This window comes from Musa acuminata, chromosome BXJ3-4 (genome assembly GCF_036884655.1).
Source record: "Musa acuminata AAA Group cultivar baxijiao chromosome BXJ3-4, Cavendish_Baxijiao_AAA, whole genome shotgun sequence".
Lineage (NCBI taxonomy): Eukaryota > Viridiplantae > Streptophyta > Magnoliopsida > Zingiberales > Musaceae > Musa > Musa acuminata.
In genome coordinates, this window is record NC_088352.1 from 42,144,762 (window position 1) to 42,161,737 (window position 16,976).

Genomic DNA, 16,976 nt, shown 5'->3' on the forward strand with positions numbered 1-16,976 from the left:
AAGGAGAAGTAAAAAAATAATTAAATATTATCAAAACACCACAAATAAAACAAAGCTTTTAAGGAACATTAGATAGATTGTCCATGTAAGTCTCAAAGTCTTAATTTGCTAGAATAAAATGGATAAAGTTATCATTTGTAGAGACCAAAAAAGATTGTTTAGCCTGCATAAAATTAAAACTTAATGATTTAAGAGTTTTTTCATCCAAAAATCAGGAGAAGCAAAAAAAAAAAGATTATTATTAAATTATCTCAAACAAAAAGAGCTTTTAAGGGGACATTAAACATATTGTCCATGTAAATATAAAAACATCAAGTTGTTAGAAAAAGATTGGATAAAATTCCCTTTTTGGAGGTCAAAAAAGTTTAATTAGCATTCAAACGATTGAAAATTAATTATTTTAATTTTTTTTCTTCAAAAAATAGCAAAAAATAATTAATTGTTATTAAAATACCTTCAAATCAAATGGAGCTTTTAAGAGACATCAAACAGATTGTCTACGTAAATTTCAATGCATTAAGTTGTTATAAAAATATTGGATAAAGCAAATGGAGCTTTTAGGGATATCAGATAAATTGTCCATGTAAATCTAAAAGCTTTAAGTTGTTGGAAAAAGATTGGATAAAGTTATCTTTCGAGGGACCAATATTTTTTTTAGCATGCATACAATTGAAAATGTATGATTTAGAGGGTTTTTAATAAAAAAAGAGAGAAACAAAAAAAAAATTAATTAATTTTAAAATAACTTAAATCAGAAGGAGCTTTTAAGGGGATATTAGATGGATTGCCTATGTCAATCTTAAAGCTTTAAGTTGTTAGAAAAATATTTTATAATGTTATCTTTCTAGAAACAAAAAAAAAAAGATTTTGTTTAGCATTCATACAATTAAAAAGTAATAATTTAAGAGTTTATTATCAAAACAATAAAGAAATAAAAAAATAATGATTAAAATATCTCAAATCAAAAGGAGCTTTTAAGAGTACATTAGACAAATTATCCATGTAAATATCAAAACTTTAAGTTGTTAGAAAAAGATTAGATAAATTTATCTTTCTAGAGACTAAAAAAATTTGTTTAACATGCATACAATTTAAAATTAATAATTAAATTTTTTTTATAAAGAATCATAAGGAGTAAATGTTAATTAATGATTATTAAAACACCTCAAATCAAAAGAATTTGTAAGGAGCCATTAGATGGATTTCGAAACCTCCCCGATTGTTGACACAACTCATACCGACGGTGGGCCCCACAGAAGATAGAGGGCCCCACGACCTCAGCCAGCGAAAACTGCCGGGTCTGTGTTCATCGCGTCGCGCCGCGCGCTGAAGCTTTCCATTCTGAAGCGTTTTCGCGCACCGCCTGTTTCACCCAAACGCGCACCTTGACCTTTGTTGGCCAGAAATCGGGGGCTCCACATGGAACTCCTTTGTTATCCTCCACGAGAAATAAAACCCGTCGGCCGTCACCTGTACCTACTCCCTCCTCTCTCTCTCTCTATTCCCTCGTAATTCCATCGTTTCGCCGGCGATCTTCCGCCCCGGATCGAGCCTCCGCCGCCGCTTGCCGCTGCCGCCACCACCACCCACCCATGACTATGATGACTCCGCCCCCTCTCGACGTACGTCTTCTCCCCCAATCTCCACCTCTCTCCTCATTCGTCGCCGTAGTTATCGATTGGTTATCTCGAGGAGGCGCTTCGCTCTCGCCCCTAGATCCCGTTTGCCCTAGTGCCGTTCATGTCGGTTTTAGGGTTCGGAGTGGAGCCGGAGCCCCACGAATCGGTGGTCGAATTGGGACATCCATTGACCCTCACTGTTGCTTCTAGGGTGTTCTGTCGATCGCAGCGGTGTGGTTTTTGCTGGATCTGAGCGCTGATCTTTGTGCCTCTATTTTTGCAGCAGGAGGACGAGGAGATGCTGGTCCCGCACCAAGAGTTCCCCGAGGGACCCCAGCCCATGGAAGGTATTCGCTCTTCGTGATTCTCGATTGATTGGAAAGTGTAGCCCTTGATTTGTGATCTTGTGCGCTCGATGGTTTATTTAGGGTTTTGATTATACTTTGTTCTTCTGCTTTGCATTCCTTTTTCCCGCTAGTTATACCGAATGAGATGGGCACCGCGCCGGAGAGTCAGCAAGTGGAGGATCCACCTTCGTTCAAATTTAGATGGACCATCGAGAACTTCTCCAGGTTGAACATTAAGAAGCTTTACTCTGACATTTTCTACGTCGGAGGATACAAGTGGTAAGTGGATATCTTTAGTTACTCTTCTTTCTCAGTTTTTAGAGGTGCATGATTCTTTTCATTTAGTCGGTGCATGGATTCAAATGATGTTAAGTGCAAATGCTCGCTTATATTCTTACAGGCGGGTGCTAATTTTCCCCAAGGGAAATAATGTAGACCACTTGTCCATATACCTGGATGTTGCTGATTCAGCCACTTTGCCATATGGTTGGAGTAGATATGCACAGTTTGCACTCGCCGTCGTTAATCAAATTCACAGCAAGTACACAATAAGAAAAGGTTTCACACTTCTTCTGTCAATACAGTTTTTTATTACTTCGTTACAGCATGTAGTTTAACATGGGGATGGACACAACAATTGGAAATGGAATGCATCCAAGTGGGTACCCCAGAGAGGAAACAAAATGGAGATATGAGGACATGTAAGAGAAGAATATTTAGTAACTCATTATGTTGCTTATGTTGTGATGTTTGAGAACGTAAAACATTAGAAGTTAATTTCATAAGAAGTTTTAAATGTCTTATGTGGATATATTGTTGTATAAATGAGCAAGGCCATGTAATGGTGAATAGTCACTATATCTGTGACATGAATTTGGCACCAGTGCAATGTTGGAAAATTTCTTTTCTTTACTAAATGATAATACCCTATCCCAATTAAAACTGGAACTTCTTATACCATTTGAATTCAAAATTTCCTTGTCTCAACCTTAACATTTCCATTCCTCATTCCTCTTTGCACAACATGAAGCAAAGCTAAAACACTATTAGGGATGTAGTTTTAATAAAATGATATCCAGAATGGCAATTTAAGAAAAGGTCAACAGATATTGTAATTAGCATTTTAGCCTCTGAAAAGGTTGACATCGACTTTGACCAACATTGATCCCCTGTTGAGACATCCAATTTGTAAGTGTGAACTTTGAGTATGAGATAAACTTTTCCCCTTGTAGGTTAAGGAAACCTTTCGTTTGATGTTTGTGAATTGTACATGCTGTATGTCACATGGGGCTGTCATGGTCTTTCTCTTTTTGTATAGCCATGACTAATATGATCAACATATCTGTGGTGAATTTTAGATTTGTGCTCAATGGAAATGCTGCCTGTGATATTCATTAGATAGATTATTAAATTTCTGATGACAACATTTGTTATCTGGTTTTGTGCATGAGAAACATTCTGAAGCAGAATTCTTTGTTGCTTTTGTGCTAATATGTGTGTGTGAATGACTGTTGAAGTTTTGGCTCTATTCTTTACATTTGTCCTTTCTCTTTGCAGATACGCAACACCAATTTAATTCACGTGAAAGTGACTGGGGATTCACTTCATTTATGTCTCTGAGTGAACTCTATGATCCGAGTAGAGGATATCTTGTCAATGATACATGTGTAATTGAAGCTGAAGTTGTTGTCCGTAGGGTGGTAGACTACTGGAGTTATGACTCGAAAAAGGAAACGGGCTTTGTTGGTCTTAAGAACCAAGGAGCTACTTGTTACATGAACTCTCTTCTTCAGACTTTGTATCATATTCCATATTTCAGAAAGGTAGAACTAATATCTTTTTAGCTGTTTGATAAAATTGTTCAGTGAACAATTGTTTGAAACTGACTCGCATATTTCAGGCTGTTTATCATATGCCAACAACAGAGAATGATATGCCATCTGGAAGCATTCCGTTGGCTCTGCAGAGCCTGTTCTATAAGCTTCAGTACAGTGACAACAGTGTTGCTACAAAAGAGCTGACAAAGTCGTTTGGCTGGGACACATATGATTCTTTTATGCAACATGACGTCCAGGAACTCAACAGGGTTCTTTGTGAAAAATTGGAAGACAAGATGAAGGTTTGAAAGTTCCCCTAAAAGTTCTTGCATTGATATTGGCCTATCCCATTTATCAAATTATCATGTTTCCAACACCGTCTCAGGGTACTGTTGTTGAGGGCACAATCCAGCATTTATTTGAGGGACATCATATGAACTATATTGAATGCATTAATGTTGACTACAAATCCACGAGAAAGGAGTCGTTCTATGGTGTGTAGCATACCATTAATATGCAAGTTCTGGACAAGCTATTTCTTTTATTACGTTTAATTCCATCTTTGCTGCATTTTTTTTATAGACCTACAGTTAGATGTAAAGGGTTGTCGAGATGTTTATGCATCATTTGATAAGTATGTAGAAGTCGAGCGGCTGGAGGGTGATAACAAATATCATGCTGAAAATCATGGCTTACAGGTATGTTGAACCAAAATGCAATTCTTCTGGTGAATTCATAAACCAGCCTTTATATTTTAGGTGTAAATGCATGAGTTATACGATCTTTCTTTAGTTTAACCTTTGTCTATCATTTTTGTTGCCTCACCTTGTATTCATCTATAAATATTAAGTTCAAATCATTCTTAAACATAATCTTATATTTCTTCTGCTTTTTCAATAGGTGAAGTGTAGTCCAACCTTTATATTTTAGGTGTAAATGCATGAGTTATACGATCTTTCTTTAGTTTAACCTTTGTCTATCATTTTTGTTGCCTCACCTTGTATTCATCTATAAATATTAAGTTCAAATCATTCTTAAACATAATATTATATTTCTCCTGCTTTTTTAATAGGTGAAGTGTAGTTTTGAGTCTTTTGACCATATAATCTGTTGCAAACACTTAATGTGATTATGTCATTGTGATTCTTTCAGGATGCTAAGAAAGGTGTTCTATTTATTGATTTCCCCCCTGTTTTGCAACTCCAGCTCAAGCGTTTTGAATATGATTTCATGCGGGATACAATGGTGAAGGTCAGTGACACTCTAATGCTGCAGAAGTTCTTCTCACAGAGCAGCCATTGCAGTTTGTTTTAGATAATGTTTTCTTGGAACCAAATATTTAAATGCTGATCTGATACTGGTTTCAGTAACCTACAGCACCAAAATGGTTGTGGTAGGCCACCTATATTGCCCAATACAATTGAATAAAATATTTAAAAAGTTAAAATGAATGATATTGCACCGGTTTGAGCTATACATTTCGACATCAGTACTTGTTCCCTTGACCCTTTTCTTGTCTTGTTTCCTTGATGTTTAATGACGCCTTTTTATTGGTTAAAAGCGACTTTAATTTGCTAAGCAAAGTCAACTTCTGACTTGTTACCTTTAGCTAAATTTGGGTTAGAATTCTTTTGTTGGTTACATGAAAGCAAGGATGAAAAACTGGTCGAACTAGATCAACATCGAGTGGTGGTCTAACCATGTTCTGGCACGTAGATAAGGAAGTTTCATTCGGTCAGGTTCAAAAGAGGGCTTATTGCTTGATACGATTACTATATCAAGCATACCATCTGGTTTTTATGGTCAAAACCAAGGATTGCAATTTCCATCTGACTAACCGATTGATATTTACTGGTCTGGGCATGAACCAGTGTGCGGATTGCTTCTATTTCGGATGGTTCGATTTGATCAAATTATAAGAAAAAATTGCAGGGTTCAAATAGGGCTCGTGATAAGCCCTCTTCTCCCATCACCCACCATGTGATTTTGTAAGTCCACTGCTGCTTGCCTCTGCCACCCGCCATGTTGCCAATCTCTTTTCGTCTTTTCATGTATGCTTCCTCTTCCACCTCCTCTTCCTCCACCGCCTTCTCTTCTTCTTCCTTCCTCTTTTTCTTTTTCTTTCTTCTGCTTCCTCTTCCACTTTCTTTGTCCTCTTCCTTCTTCCTCCATCACCTCCTATTCTTCCTTCCTCTTCCTCCTCCTTCCTCCTTTTCTCTCTGGTATCTAGGCCTTGTTTATCTCTGATATCATTGGGACTTTTCATCTTGTTGTTTGTTGTTGTTAATGTTGTTGTTGCTGTTTATCTCTAATATCTTCCATCTTCTTTTGTTTTTCTACATTTGTGTAAATACTGTCATGAGTCCATGAGTATCTGAACCTACTAAAAGATTTGTTCCCAGTGGCTACACATAACAATGTTTGATCAGCTGTGCTTTTGGAACAATTATAATAAATGCTTTGAGCATTGTCTTTGGTTAAGAGAAAAGGTGGCTCAATGTATGAGGTTTCTGCCAATTTGGGATCTGGAGATGATAAATATATATCTTTCATGGTGGCCCAACTTTGTCTTTGCTGCTGTGTTATAAACTTATCTATTATTGTTCATGGATCTGGACTTTCATATCTTAACCGGTCATTCCTTGGAACACAGATAAATGACCGTTATGAGTTCCCACTTCAGCTAGACCTCGATAGTGACAATGGCAAATATCTTTCTCCAGAAGCAGACAGGAGGGTTCGTAATCTCTATACTCTTCACAGGTAACATTTCGTTTTTTTTCTAAATTGTGCTGGGGATGGCTATCTATTTATTCGATACTTAGGGGCTTATTTTGAACTGTGAATCAAATGATTATTTATTGTATTCTGGTCTTTTACCCTTTATTTGTTCATTTGCTTGGTGTTTTGAAATAGTGGTGAGATTTCAATTGCTGTCCGTAATTTTTCATGGCATACTTGGTTATATTGAATGCAGATTCACTCCTACATTGAACCTTATGCATGAAATCTAGACTGCTTTCTTTGTTATGCTTGCTCTTAGTGGCATAATGACTTTAGATAGTTTGTGCCTCTAATTTGACTATGAAACTATGCTTGTACTCAGCAAAATTCACTACCGGGGTTTTGCAAGGTTTTCCTACTACTTTTAGAAGCATTCATCAATATATGATCATAGTTTCTTTCAGGTATAATATATTAAAGACCGTCTGATATGTAAATAATTTGTTAGGAAATGAAAAACTAAGAGAAGGGAAAGTTAGCAGGCCCTCCCAACTATCCATTTGAATGCTGGTTCATTGATCATGCTGACTAGTCTGTATTAGATTTATACTGATCATGTTCCATTAGTGCAACGAAAATCCTAACTTATTCTGACACTTTAAACACTTTTTATATCCTTTTCCTAGTGATATACAATGGTGTCTACTGTCTAGTATCTTACCAACTGAATGGGTCCAACACTTTGCTGGTTTCTATATGGATTGGTATTTAAGTTTTACTCCAATAAGTTAACGTTTTAAGATTTTTCATGAAAGAAAATTCTGAGTAGTTGATTAAGGTGCTGTACAGGGTTTAATCTTATACTATTTGTCTACAAGGTATAGAATCGGTCCTTGGATATCTTTGTAATGAATGCATCAACCAATGCCATCATCAGTAACACTTGGCTCTTATGCTGCTCTATTACAAGTTCTTTTGGTGAGATAAGACCACTAATATGGCTTGGCTCATTCTATTGCCTTGATTCTTGGGTATCATTATAGTCGTATTGAAGAAATTTATTTGATTGCAAAAAAATTGGGTAAATTTATGGACTCGTATAGATGAATAGTCCACTCAATGGTGTGAAAAGATCCATGTAGTCAACCTCAAATAGTTGGTGCATTACGACTTCTTGTTGTTGTACAAATGAAAGTGGAAAAAAGAGAGGAAAAGCTAACCTGTGGGACTGACATCGAGTACTACCTGATGCAACCATGATTTTGAAAATTTTGTTAGTTGAAAAGCTTATGGATCAGGTGAAGAACGGCTTCACTGTCTTGGTGCTATTCTTCTTTCTGTTCTATAATGATTTTTTGGTAAGTTGGTGGCAAGATTTTAAAAATCAGGTGCACTGATTGGTATGGGTTTGTACTTATTGGTCCAACCATGATAATTGGATCGTCGGTTTTGGGGATGGCCACTACATACAGAATAGTCACTAGAATAAAGCTTTTGTGGATGACAACTATTGTGCCACTGTTTGGCACAAGTATTCCATTCTGTTGACTACATCAAGTATAGATTATGTACACATGAGTGATTGATGATTAAACCATGTTATGTTCCCAAACTGCAAAAGATGTCTACACAACTTGCTACTCAAAGCAAATTTTGATGTTTACAGAATTCTGTGTCAATGAATATCAACCGTCTCAAGACATATAGGCTAAATAGAAGCTATGTACATTTCAAGTCTGAGCCATGGCTAATTTTTCTATTCCTTCGGAGTTTTTCTTTGAAATTATGTTGGTCTATCTTATAAAATAAATTTTCTTATACCAAGATTTCATAGTCATGCTATTTGTAATCTGATGGTATTTACATGCAATTTGAGACAATATTTTATTTGATTATTAGTTAATCACATTATTCAATACTCTTTGCAAGCATCAGATACAAAATTATTGGCAACAACTTCTGCTACTTTTCTTGGTTATTCTTGTCACAGAATGTCAACATACCTTCAGAATTTGGTTCATTTTGAAATTATCTGGTGATGTATTTGTTCTTGCTTGCAGTGTTCTTGTTCACAGTGGTGGGGTGCACGGAGGACATTACTATGCTTTCATCCGACCAACTCTATCGGATCAGTGGTACTTAGTTTCCACATATAGTTTCTCACATGAGCACTGTTGTTATGTGATGTAAGAATTTAAAAGAAAATCCTCTAGCGGCCACACATTTCCAGATATATTTCTTTTAAAAACAATTACCAATTTTTAAGCTTGTTGGGCTCTAATTGCAGCACCTATTATGGTCTCTATTATGGCTCCAGATATTTTAGTTGAGGCCTGAAGTTAATTGCATATCATTTGTACAAATCCACCTACAGGGACCATACCATGGCCATATAATTTTGGCCAATTATATTGCCATTTGGGAAAAACACACTGCTTACTGTCCAAGCCAAATTTGCTAGCCATCCAATTTGCTGCTTAGTTTACCTGTTTGAGATTGTTTATTAAGCTGCTTGGGCAAATACTGTAGTAGTGCCTTAGCTTCCAACAATGGCCTGTTTCTTTTATTTCTTCAGAATCCTAACAAAAGATGTTGATTTGTTGTGTAAGATTCTTTTAGTTGTATCTTCAGTAAGTAGATTCTTTCAATTCTCTGTTAGTTCTGTCTTGACAATTAGAAGCCTCCATTGGCATGATTTACATCTTACTGTTAAAGGATCCATTTGACACTATTATTTTCATAACTATTAGTAGGCTTATCAGTAACTGGTTTTGTTTGTGCTGGTTTAGTGGCACTGCCAAAGTTCATAGAGTATCTTCTTTTCTAAGACAAGTGTACTTGACATTTTTTGCTGCTTAGTTTTATTTATGAGTTTAATCATTCTCTAACTTGAACAAGAGTTGCATTTTGTGCTCATTGTCTACTGATTACCAGTGGCTTTCACATGTTCTTGCCCTTATTTTGATCGGGAAACTACATTATAGCAGGGAGTTACTTGATACATACACGGTTTTGAATTATTCTTTTCTCAGGTTTAAGTTCGATGATGAGCGAGTGACAAAGGAAGACGCTAAAAGGGCACTAGAGGAGCAGTATGGTGGTGAAGAAGAGGTTTGAATAGTATCTGTGTTCCTGTTTGATTCTAATTTCTTTCTTACAGGATCTTCTATATGCTATTTTCATCTTTTACTACTTGTCTCCCACAGTTGCCTCAGACAAATCCCGGCTTCAATAACACTCCATTTAAATTTACCAAATATTCAAATGCTTACATGCTTGTGTACATTCGTGAGAGCGACAAGGAGAAAATTATGTGTGATGTGGATGAGAAAGACATAGCAGAGCACCTAAGAGTGAGTTTCTGAAAATTCATTAGATTTTTGGTGTCTATCTTTGAGAGATTTACAATTTAATATATTTCTACAGATAAGATTGAAGAAAGAACAAGAAGAGAAGGAGAACAAAAAGAAGGAGAAGGCTGAGGCTCATCTTTATACCATCATAAAGGTCTTCCATGGGGTTCCCATGTATTGAGTCTCTGTGTTGATTACTATGAAGATTGTGATCCCTCTCTTGCAATTTAATGAAATAAATTTTCTGATCCATCCAGGTTGCTCGGAATGAGGATTTGGCAGAACAGATTGGAAAGGAAATATTTTTCGATCTAGTAGACCATGACAAAGTTCGGAACTTTCGTGTCCAGAAACAACTGCCATTCAGCCATTTTAAGGTAGAAGTGAACAAGCTAGTTGAACAAAAATGGAAGCAACTAATAAGATTCTTAAGAGTTTCATTTTGATATATGCAGTAAATGATTCTAGGTGTCTCTTTCTAATCTCTCAAGAAACTTCTATTTTATTTGTTAAGTTGTTGCATTTGATTTTGTATCTATTTTTTGGGGTGTGAAACTGTATAATATAGTGAAGTACATCAGAGGTTTAATGTACTTCTCACTGGTTCTTTCAATAACAGTCCAAAGCCATAAAAGGTTATGGAGTGGAAAGCCTTAATGTAAAATATGTTGATGTTTATGGAGTGGAAAGCATGTAAGGTAGAAGTGAACAAGCTAGTTGAACAAAAATGGAAGCAACTAATAAGATTCTTAAGAGTTAAATCATTTTGATATATGCAGTAAATGATTCTAGGTGTCTCTTTCTAATCTCTCAAGAAACTTCTATTTTATTTGTTAAGTTGTTGCATTTGATTTTGTATCTATTTTTTGGGGTGTGAAACTGTATAATATAGTGAAGTACATCAGAGGTTTAATGTACTTCTCACTGGTTCTTTCAATAACAGTCCAAAGCCATAAAAGGTTATGGAGTGGAAAGCCTTAATGTAAAATATGTTGATGTTTGAAAGAGCTAAAAGGTTACAGAACATACCATGTAGAACTGAGTATTGATTCCAGCGAGTACCATCGAGTAAATCCTGATATAAATTGTTGATTTAAGTTTCATTGTGGGCATTGGTATTTTTCATATTTTGCAATCTGTCCTTTAGGGTTGTGGCTTCTGGACTTACTTGCTAAATTGTCTTACCTGATGAGCCTCGTTTCTTCCAAACAAGGATGTCAGAAGAAGGTTTTAGTTGGTTGCCCAAAAAAGCTGAACATACTGACCATGGGCATATTAGAATCCTTATTCTTGACATCCTGTAGCACTTTGGACCCCAGCTACTTCTCCTTAAAAGCTGGCATTCCTTCCACCTTGCACAAGTCCCTCAGTATTGAAATAAATAGAGTCCCGAGGTCTGTAATAGTCAAGACAATCTATCATTGAAGATTTATATCCTTAATTACAATGTTGCTTTGTTGCCCTTTTGAAAATTTTGTTGGCAGCATCACTGGTTCAAAAATAATGCACTTGGCAGGAGGAAGTGGCCAAAGAATTTGGTATACCGGTGCAGTTTCATCGCTTTTGGCTGTGGGCCAAGCGGCAAAACCACACATACCGCCCCAATCGGCCTTTAACACCTCAGGAGGAAGCACAGCCTGTGAGTATTCATTTGTTTTTTTTATTTTCACATGACTATTTTTTCTTAATTATTCTGGATTTGTGAATTTGAGCTAATTTATAATCTGCATTCTTTACCTTTCTCTATTTAGTTTTCGTCGTATTGAATTGCTAGCAAAAACATCTTTGTTTTGGGTCAACAATTTTCAGTGCGTGTCCATTGGGTATCAAGATGTTGCACTAGTTATACATGTGCATAATGGATTCATGGTAAAATTTAAAAAAGCAACGAGTTCTGTATCTTTCTTGTGACTTCTTCAGTTTGACCTGATGTGTATAACAACTGGAATTATAAGTCAACACCGGAGACTGTTTATTGCATGATGAATTCTGTCTTAAGTTTGAATCTTCAACTATTGCTTGAAGATAAGAACACATCCATCTAGCAGGATTGTTTGCTAGAGATATGCTTGAAATTTTGGAGAAGATTGCCTATGTTCTGTTAATCAAAATCTCATAATATTTTGTGCTTGCCACCAGGTTTGAGACATGCTATCAGATTGCCCTTGCTATCAAGAAAGAAGTCGAGGATTTGGAAGCTGCTGGTATTCAGGTAAGTATTTAATTTCTTGACAGATTTTCTTGAAATTATGGTTTTGAACTTTTGCATTAAGGGGTTTTAATAGAGAAAAGATTGGAAGATAGATGTTTCTGGGCCAAAACTTGAATTTGACTGGACTAGGTAAAACACAATAATTATTTTGTCCGGTTTTAGTCGTTTTATGAAATTATCAAGTCAATTTGTTTGATCATAGCCATCCGAGACAAGTTTTAATAGTTGATAATCTGTGTAAACAACTCCATCTCTCTTCAGCATTTCCATGCCTCGAGTGACAATCGATATAAATTCTCTCTAGTCCTGCATGGTTATTTACCATCCATGTGTAACACATGCACACAAAAATCAAGTACTAATGTAAGGCGTTGATGAGTAAGAGACCCTTTCTTGGAGTTTAGGTGAAGATAAATTGGGCTTTGCTAACATTACTTGTTTCTGTCCTAAAAAAATATAGCTTCTATGTGCTTCATGATTCCTTTTTGTACCATATTTAATTTGCAAAAGAGAACACATAGCAGCAACTAATATTTACTCCCCATGACCTGTAATTCACAAACAATTACCTCACTTTTCCGGCTACCACAAAACTGTTGGTTCTTCCGTTGCTAATCTGCAGGTTATCCAGATAGATGAAGCAGCTTTACGAGAAGGCCTTCCCCTTCGCAAGTCGGAGCAGGCTTTCTATTTGGATTGGGCTGTCCACTCCTTCAGGATCACCAACTGTGGTGTCCAAGACACAACTCAAGTATGCTTAGAGATTTGTTTTAATCTGAGATATCTTCATTTGCATGACTGGACCATCTTGTCTAACAACACTTTCTCGTACAGATTCACACCCACATGTGTTACTCCAACTTCAACGACATCATCCACTCCATCATCAACATGGATGCTGATGTCATTACGATTGAGAACTCGCGTTCTGATGAGAAGCTCCTCTCTGTATTCCGTGAGGGAGTGAAGTATGGTGCTGGCATTGGTCCGGGTGTGTATGACATCCACTCTCCAAGAATACCATCGACAGAAGAGATCGCTGACCGCATCAACAAGATGCTTGCTGTTCTTGAGACCAACATTCTCTGGGTTAACCCTGACTGTGGGCTCAAAACCCGCAAATACGCCGAAGTCAAGCCTGCTCTTACCAACATGGTTGCTGCAGCCAAGCTTCTTCGCACTCAACTCGCCAGCACCAAGTGAGACAACCAATGTTCCTAATCCAAAGAAGAATTTCTCTAATTTTTTTCTCAATAATTTTCGTCTACGGCGCCTGCGTTGAACCTGTTGTTGTCGAAATCAGGTTTATGTTCTATTAGTATTTCCATTTCTTGTCTATTTTTTTGAGAAATTTTGACGTTGTTGTCTTGTGGACTTCCCCGTGTTTGAAAGCCAGCAGGTATGTTAAGATTTACAACGAAATGAGATGGTGGCAGTTGTTATTCTTGTTTTTAATCTTAAGCTCAAGAACCTTTTGATTAATATGTCCCTGATTTCTTTTTCTTTTCTTTGATTACCTCAAGCAAAGCAAGCACAATTGAGTTGAACTTGCAATGATTGCTTAAATAGCTTAAAATTTTAGTATATTGGTTTATAAATAGTATCAATTATTTGGATCATTATTTGTCTACATATTTTTGTCTGTTAATAATTTATTCTTGTTGGTATTGCCACAAAAATGCTATTAGAAAAAATGAGAAAGTAAACTTCAATCTGACAACATATTTCACATGTATTTTCAATAATACTATTCAAAGTTTGGTTTGCCTATTAATCATCATGTGCATTTATTTATTTATTTCACTTTTCATTTCAATATAAAAAATATGATTAACAAAAAAATTGTGTAAAACAATTAGAAAATATTTTAATGTCAAATCACTTACAGATTCAAATGCAAGTATCTTACTCACATCCAGTACCTAAGTTTATCAATATGGACAGATCATTTTGACTGCATGATATCTGAGACTCATGCCAAGTGTTAGTAGAATGCAACAAATATGTCCTCGTGCCATCTTAACACATCTATTCGAACATATTTCCATAAAATTTTAACTTGTGTCAGAAAACACATTTTGATTTACGTTTATTTTTCTTTCATCTTAGTCACCCCAATAATTACTTGTGAGTCAATAAAGAAAATGTGAAGATGCATTTAAAATAAAAGCATAACAATAATAATAATGAGATAGTGTTGGCATAAATCTATAGTTATGATATTATTATACGAAAAATTTTAATGTCATAAGCTAAAATCAAATAACGATAGATAAAATTTATGATACGTATCTTTCGATATTATTCAGAAAACTTTTATCTGATCTACAAACATATCATTGTCGAATCCAAAACTTACATCAATATCGATTTATAAGAAGAATTTTTTATTTTTTTTCTTCCTTTTTTTTTTCCTTCACATGATTCCACTGTTAGTGATGAAATAAGTATTAAGGGAAATTAAGAATAGATCTATAATCTTGATACATGATATTTTATTCCTATGATTCTTGTTATTTTATAGATGAGGACAAATGATTTATGATGATAATTAGAGCTAATTATATATTATCTCATTTAGTTATTTACCTTTAGCAACCCGATCTCTATGCTTTAAAAGTTATATTGACATTCCTATTATTATAAAAGTAAACATGTAGATTTACTTATCATAATATCATCGATTTTATCGACGAAAATATGAAAATAAAGAGTAAAAAAGTAATTTTAACATTCTAGTTGGTTGTGATGGTGAATGACGATATTGTTGGGGGCCATGGATGAGTGTTATAGATGAAAAGAGTGATGGGGAGAGGTGAGGGCAACTCTGCATCTACGTCAACATCAACATAGTTATTGAGCAATGACAGGATCGCTCGATATCTGCATCAACACCAATAACAATGTAGAGTGATGAAATAGTCGTCAATGTAGATGTCGAGCGACGCTGCTTTGCATGTATAAACATCGACGTAGTTACCAAGCAAAAAAAGAGCCACTCAGCATCTACATCAATGTCGATGTAGATGTAGAGCGACGAAAGGTCCATCGATACAAATGCATAACCTCGCATCCTTTCTATATACTATAATACTATTAGTCTTTTCTAATATAATCTATAATAATTTTTATAATTTATTTTTGTTAAGATAATAATATTATTATATTTAACTATAATATATATAAACATAAATATAATTAGGCCAATAGATACAAATAATTTTAATTAAGTAAAATAATATTAATAAATATTAATCTAAATATGCATCATATCTTTTATAAGTTACTCCAAAATGTATTAGACTTATTTGCCACATAAATCTAACATTAAAGCTTTAAATTATTAGAGAAAGATTTAATAAAGCTATCTAGATACCAACAAAAATTATTTGGTAGGAATACAATTAAAAATTAATGATTTAAGATTTTTTTCATAAAAAATAATATAAATAAAAATTAATTAATATTAAAATATCTCAAATCAAAGGAAGCTTCTAAGAGGACAAATAAATTGACCTTATAAATATGAAAGCTTTAAATTGTTAGAAAAAAAGTGGATAAAGTTATCTTTCTAAAGACAAAAGAAGGTTTGTTTAGCATGCATATAATTGAAAATTAATGATTTAAGAATTTTTCATTAAAAAAGGAGAAGTAAAAAAATAATTAAATATTATCAAAACACCACAAATAAAACAAAGCTTTTAAGGAACATTAGATAGATTGTCCATGTAAGTCTCAAAGTCTTAATTTGCTAGAATAAAATGGATAAAGTTATCATTTGTAGAGACCAAAAAAGATTGTTTAGCCTGCATAAAATTAAAACTTAATGATTTAAGAGTTTTTTCATCCAAAAATCAGGAGAAGCAAAAAAAAAAAGATTATTATTAAATTATCTCAAACAAAAAGAGCTTTTAAGGGGACATTAAACATATTGTCCATGTAAATATAAAAACATCAAGTTGTTAGAAAAAGATTGGATAAAATTCCCTTTTTGGAGGTCAAAAAAGTTTAATTAGCATTCAAACGATTGAAAATTAATTATTTTAATTTTTTTTCTTCAAAAAATAGCAAAAAATAATTAATTGTTATTAAAATACCTTCAAATCAAATGGAGCTTTTAAGAGACATCAAACAGATTGTCTACGTAAATTTCAATGCATTAAGTTGTTATAAAAATATTGGATAAAGCAAATGGAGCTTTTAGGGATATCAGATAAATTGTCCATGTAAATCTAAAAGCTTTAAGTTGTTGGAAAAAGATTGGATAAAGTTATCTTTCGAGGGACCAATATTTTTTTTAGCATGCATACAATTGAAAATGTATGATTTAGAGGGTTTTTAATAAAAAAAGAGAGAAACAAAAAAAAAATTAATTAATTTTAAAATAACTTAAATCAGAAGGAGCTTTTAAGGGGATATTAGATGGATTGCCTATGTCAATCTTAAAGCTTTAAGTTGTTAGAAAAATATTTTATAATGTTATCTTTCTAGAAACAAAAAAAAAAAGATTTTGTTTAGCATTCATACAATTAAAAAGTAATAATTTAAGAGTTTATTATCAAAACAATAAAGAAATAAAAAAATAATGATTAAAATATCTCAAATCAAAAGGAGCTTTTAAGAGTACATTAGACAAATTATCCATGTAAATATCAAAACTTTAAGTTGTTAGAAAAAGATTAGATAAATTTATCTTTCTAGAGACTAAAAAAATTTGTTTAACATGCATACAATTTAAAATTAATAATTAAATTTTTTTTATAAAGAATCATAAGGAGTAAATGTTAATTAATGATTATTAAAACACCTCAAATCAAAAGAATTTGTAAGGAGCCATTAGATGGATTTCGAAACCTCCCCGATTGTTGACACAACTCATACCGACGGTGGGCCCCACAGAAGAT

The 16,976-nt window shown here is 34.3% G+C and overlaps 2 protein-coding genes across 5 annotated transcripts; both read left to right on the forward strand.

Annotated features, from left to right (window-relative positions):
• The first annotated feature begins 1,462 nt into the window (after positions 1-1,462).
• On the forward strand, positions 1,463-12,763 carry LOC135636593 (ubiquitin C-terminal hydrolase 12-like). Of its 4 annotated transcripts, none has more exons than XM_065148409.1 (18): positions 1,463-1,622; positions 1,903-1,966; positions 2,098-2,245; positions 2,367-2,524; positions 3,524-3,789; positions 3,867-4,085; positions 4,169-4,277; positions 4,366-4,481; positions 4,936-5,034; positions 6,437-6,546; positions 8,568-8,642; positions 9,540-9,618; positions 9,714-9,860; positions 9,934-10,014; positions 10,118-10,237; positions 11,345-11,499; positions 12,000-12,072; positions 12,695-12,763. In XM_065148409.1, the coding sequence occupies exons 1-16, from the start codon at positions 1,593-1,595 to the stop codon at positions 11,474-11,476; spliced, it is 1,953 nt and encodes a 650-aa protein (XP_065004481.1). In that variant the 5' UTR covers positions 1,463-1,592; the 3' UTR covers positions 11,477-11,499; positions 12,000-12,072; positions 12,695-12,763. The 4 variants fall into 4 exon arrangements, with proteins under 4 accessions (XP_065004481.1, XP_065004482.1, XP_065004483.1 ...); XM_065148410.1 differs by having other exon boundaries at positions 11,377-11,499; XM_065148411.1 differs by lacking the exons at positions 12,000-12,072; positions 12,695-12,763 and having other exon boundaries at positions 9,934-10,034; positions 11,377-11,499.
• On the forward strand, positions 12,400-13,527 carry LOC135636438 (5-methyltetrahydropteroyltriglutamate--homocysteine methyltransferase-like). Its single transcript, XM_065148125.1, has 3 exons — positions 12,400-12,435; positions 12,695-12,823; positions 12,907-13,527. The coding sequence occupies exons 1-3, from the start codon at positions 12,400-12,402 to the stop codon at positions 13,273-13,275; spliced, it is 534 nt and encodes a 177-aa protein (XP_065004197.1). The 3' UTR covers positions 13,276-13,527.
• The last annotated feature ends 3,449 nt before the right edge of the window (positions 13,528-16,976 follow it).

What these genes read in the sequence shown, in the direction of transcription:
- LOC135636593 (XM_065148409.1), top strand. Translation starts at nt 1,593, where the DNA reads ATGACTATGATGACTCCGCCCCCTCTCGAC. An exon ending in CTGAAAATCATGGCTTACAG is followed by an intron (nt 4,482 to 4,935) that starts GTATGTTGAACC and finishes TGATTCTTTCAG; the next exon opens with GATGCTAAGAAAGGTGTTCT. An exon ending in ACATAGCAGAGCACCTAAGA is followed by an intron (nt 9,861 to 9,933) that starts GTGAGTTTCTGA and finishes ATATTTCTACAG; the next exon opens with ATAAGATTGAAGAAAGAACA.
- LOC135636438 (XM_065148125.1), top strand. Translation starts at nt 12,400, where the DNA reads ATGTGTAACACATGCACACAAAAATCAAGTACTAAT. An exon ending in CACAAAAATCAAGTACTAAT is followed by an intron (nt 12,436 to 12,694) that starts GTAAGGCGTTGA and finishes GCTAATCTGCAG; the next exon opens with GTTATCCAGATAGATGAAGC. An exon ending in GTGTCCAAGACACAACTCAA is followed by an intron (nt 12,824 to 12,906) that starts GTATGCTTAGAG and finishes TTTCTCGTACAG; the next exon opens with ATTCACACCCACATGTGTTA.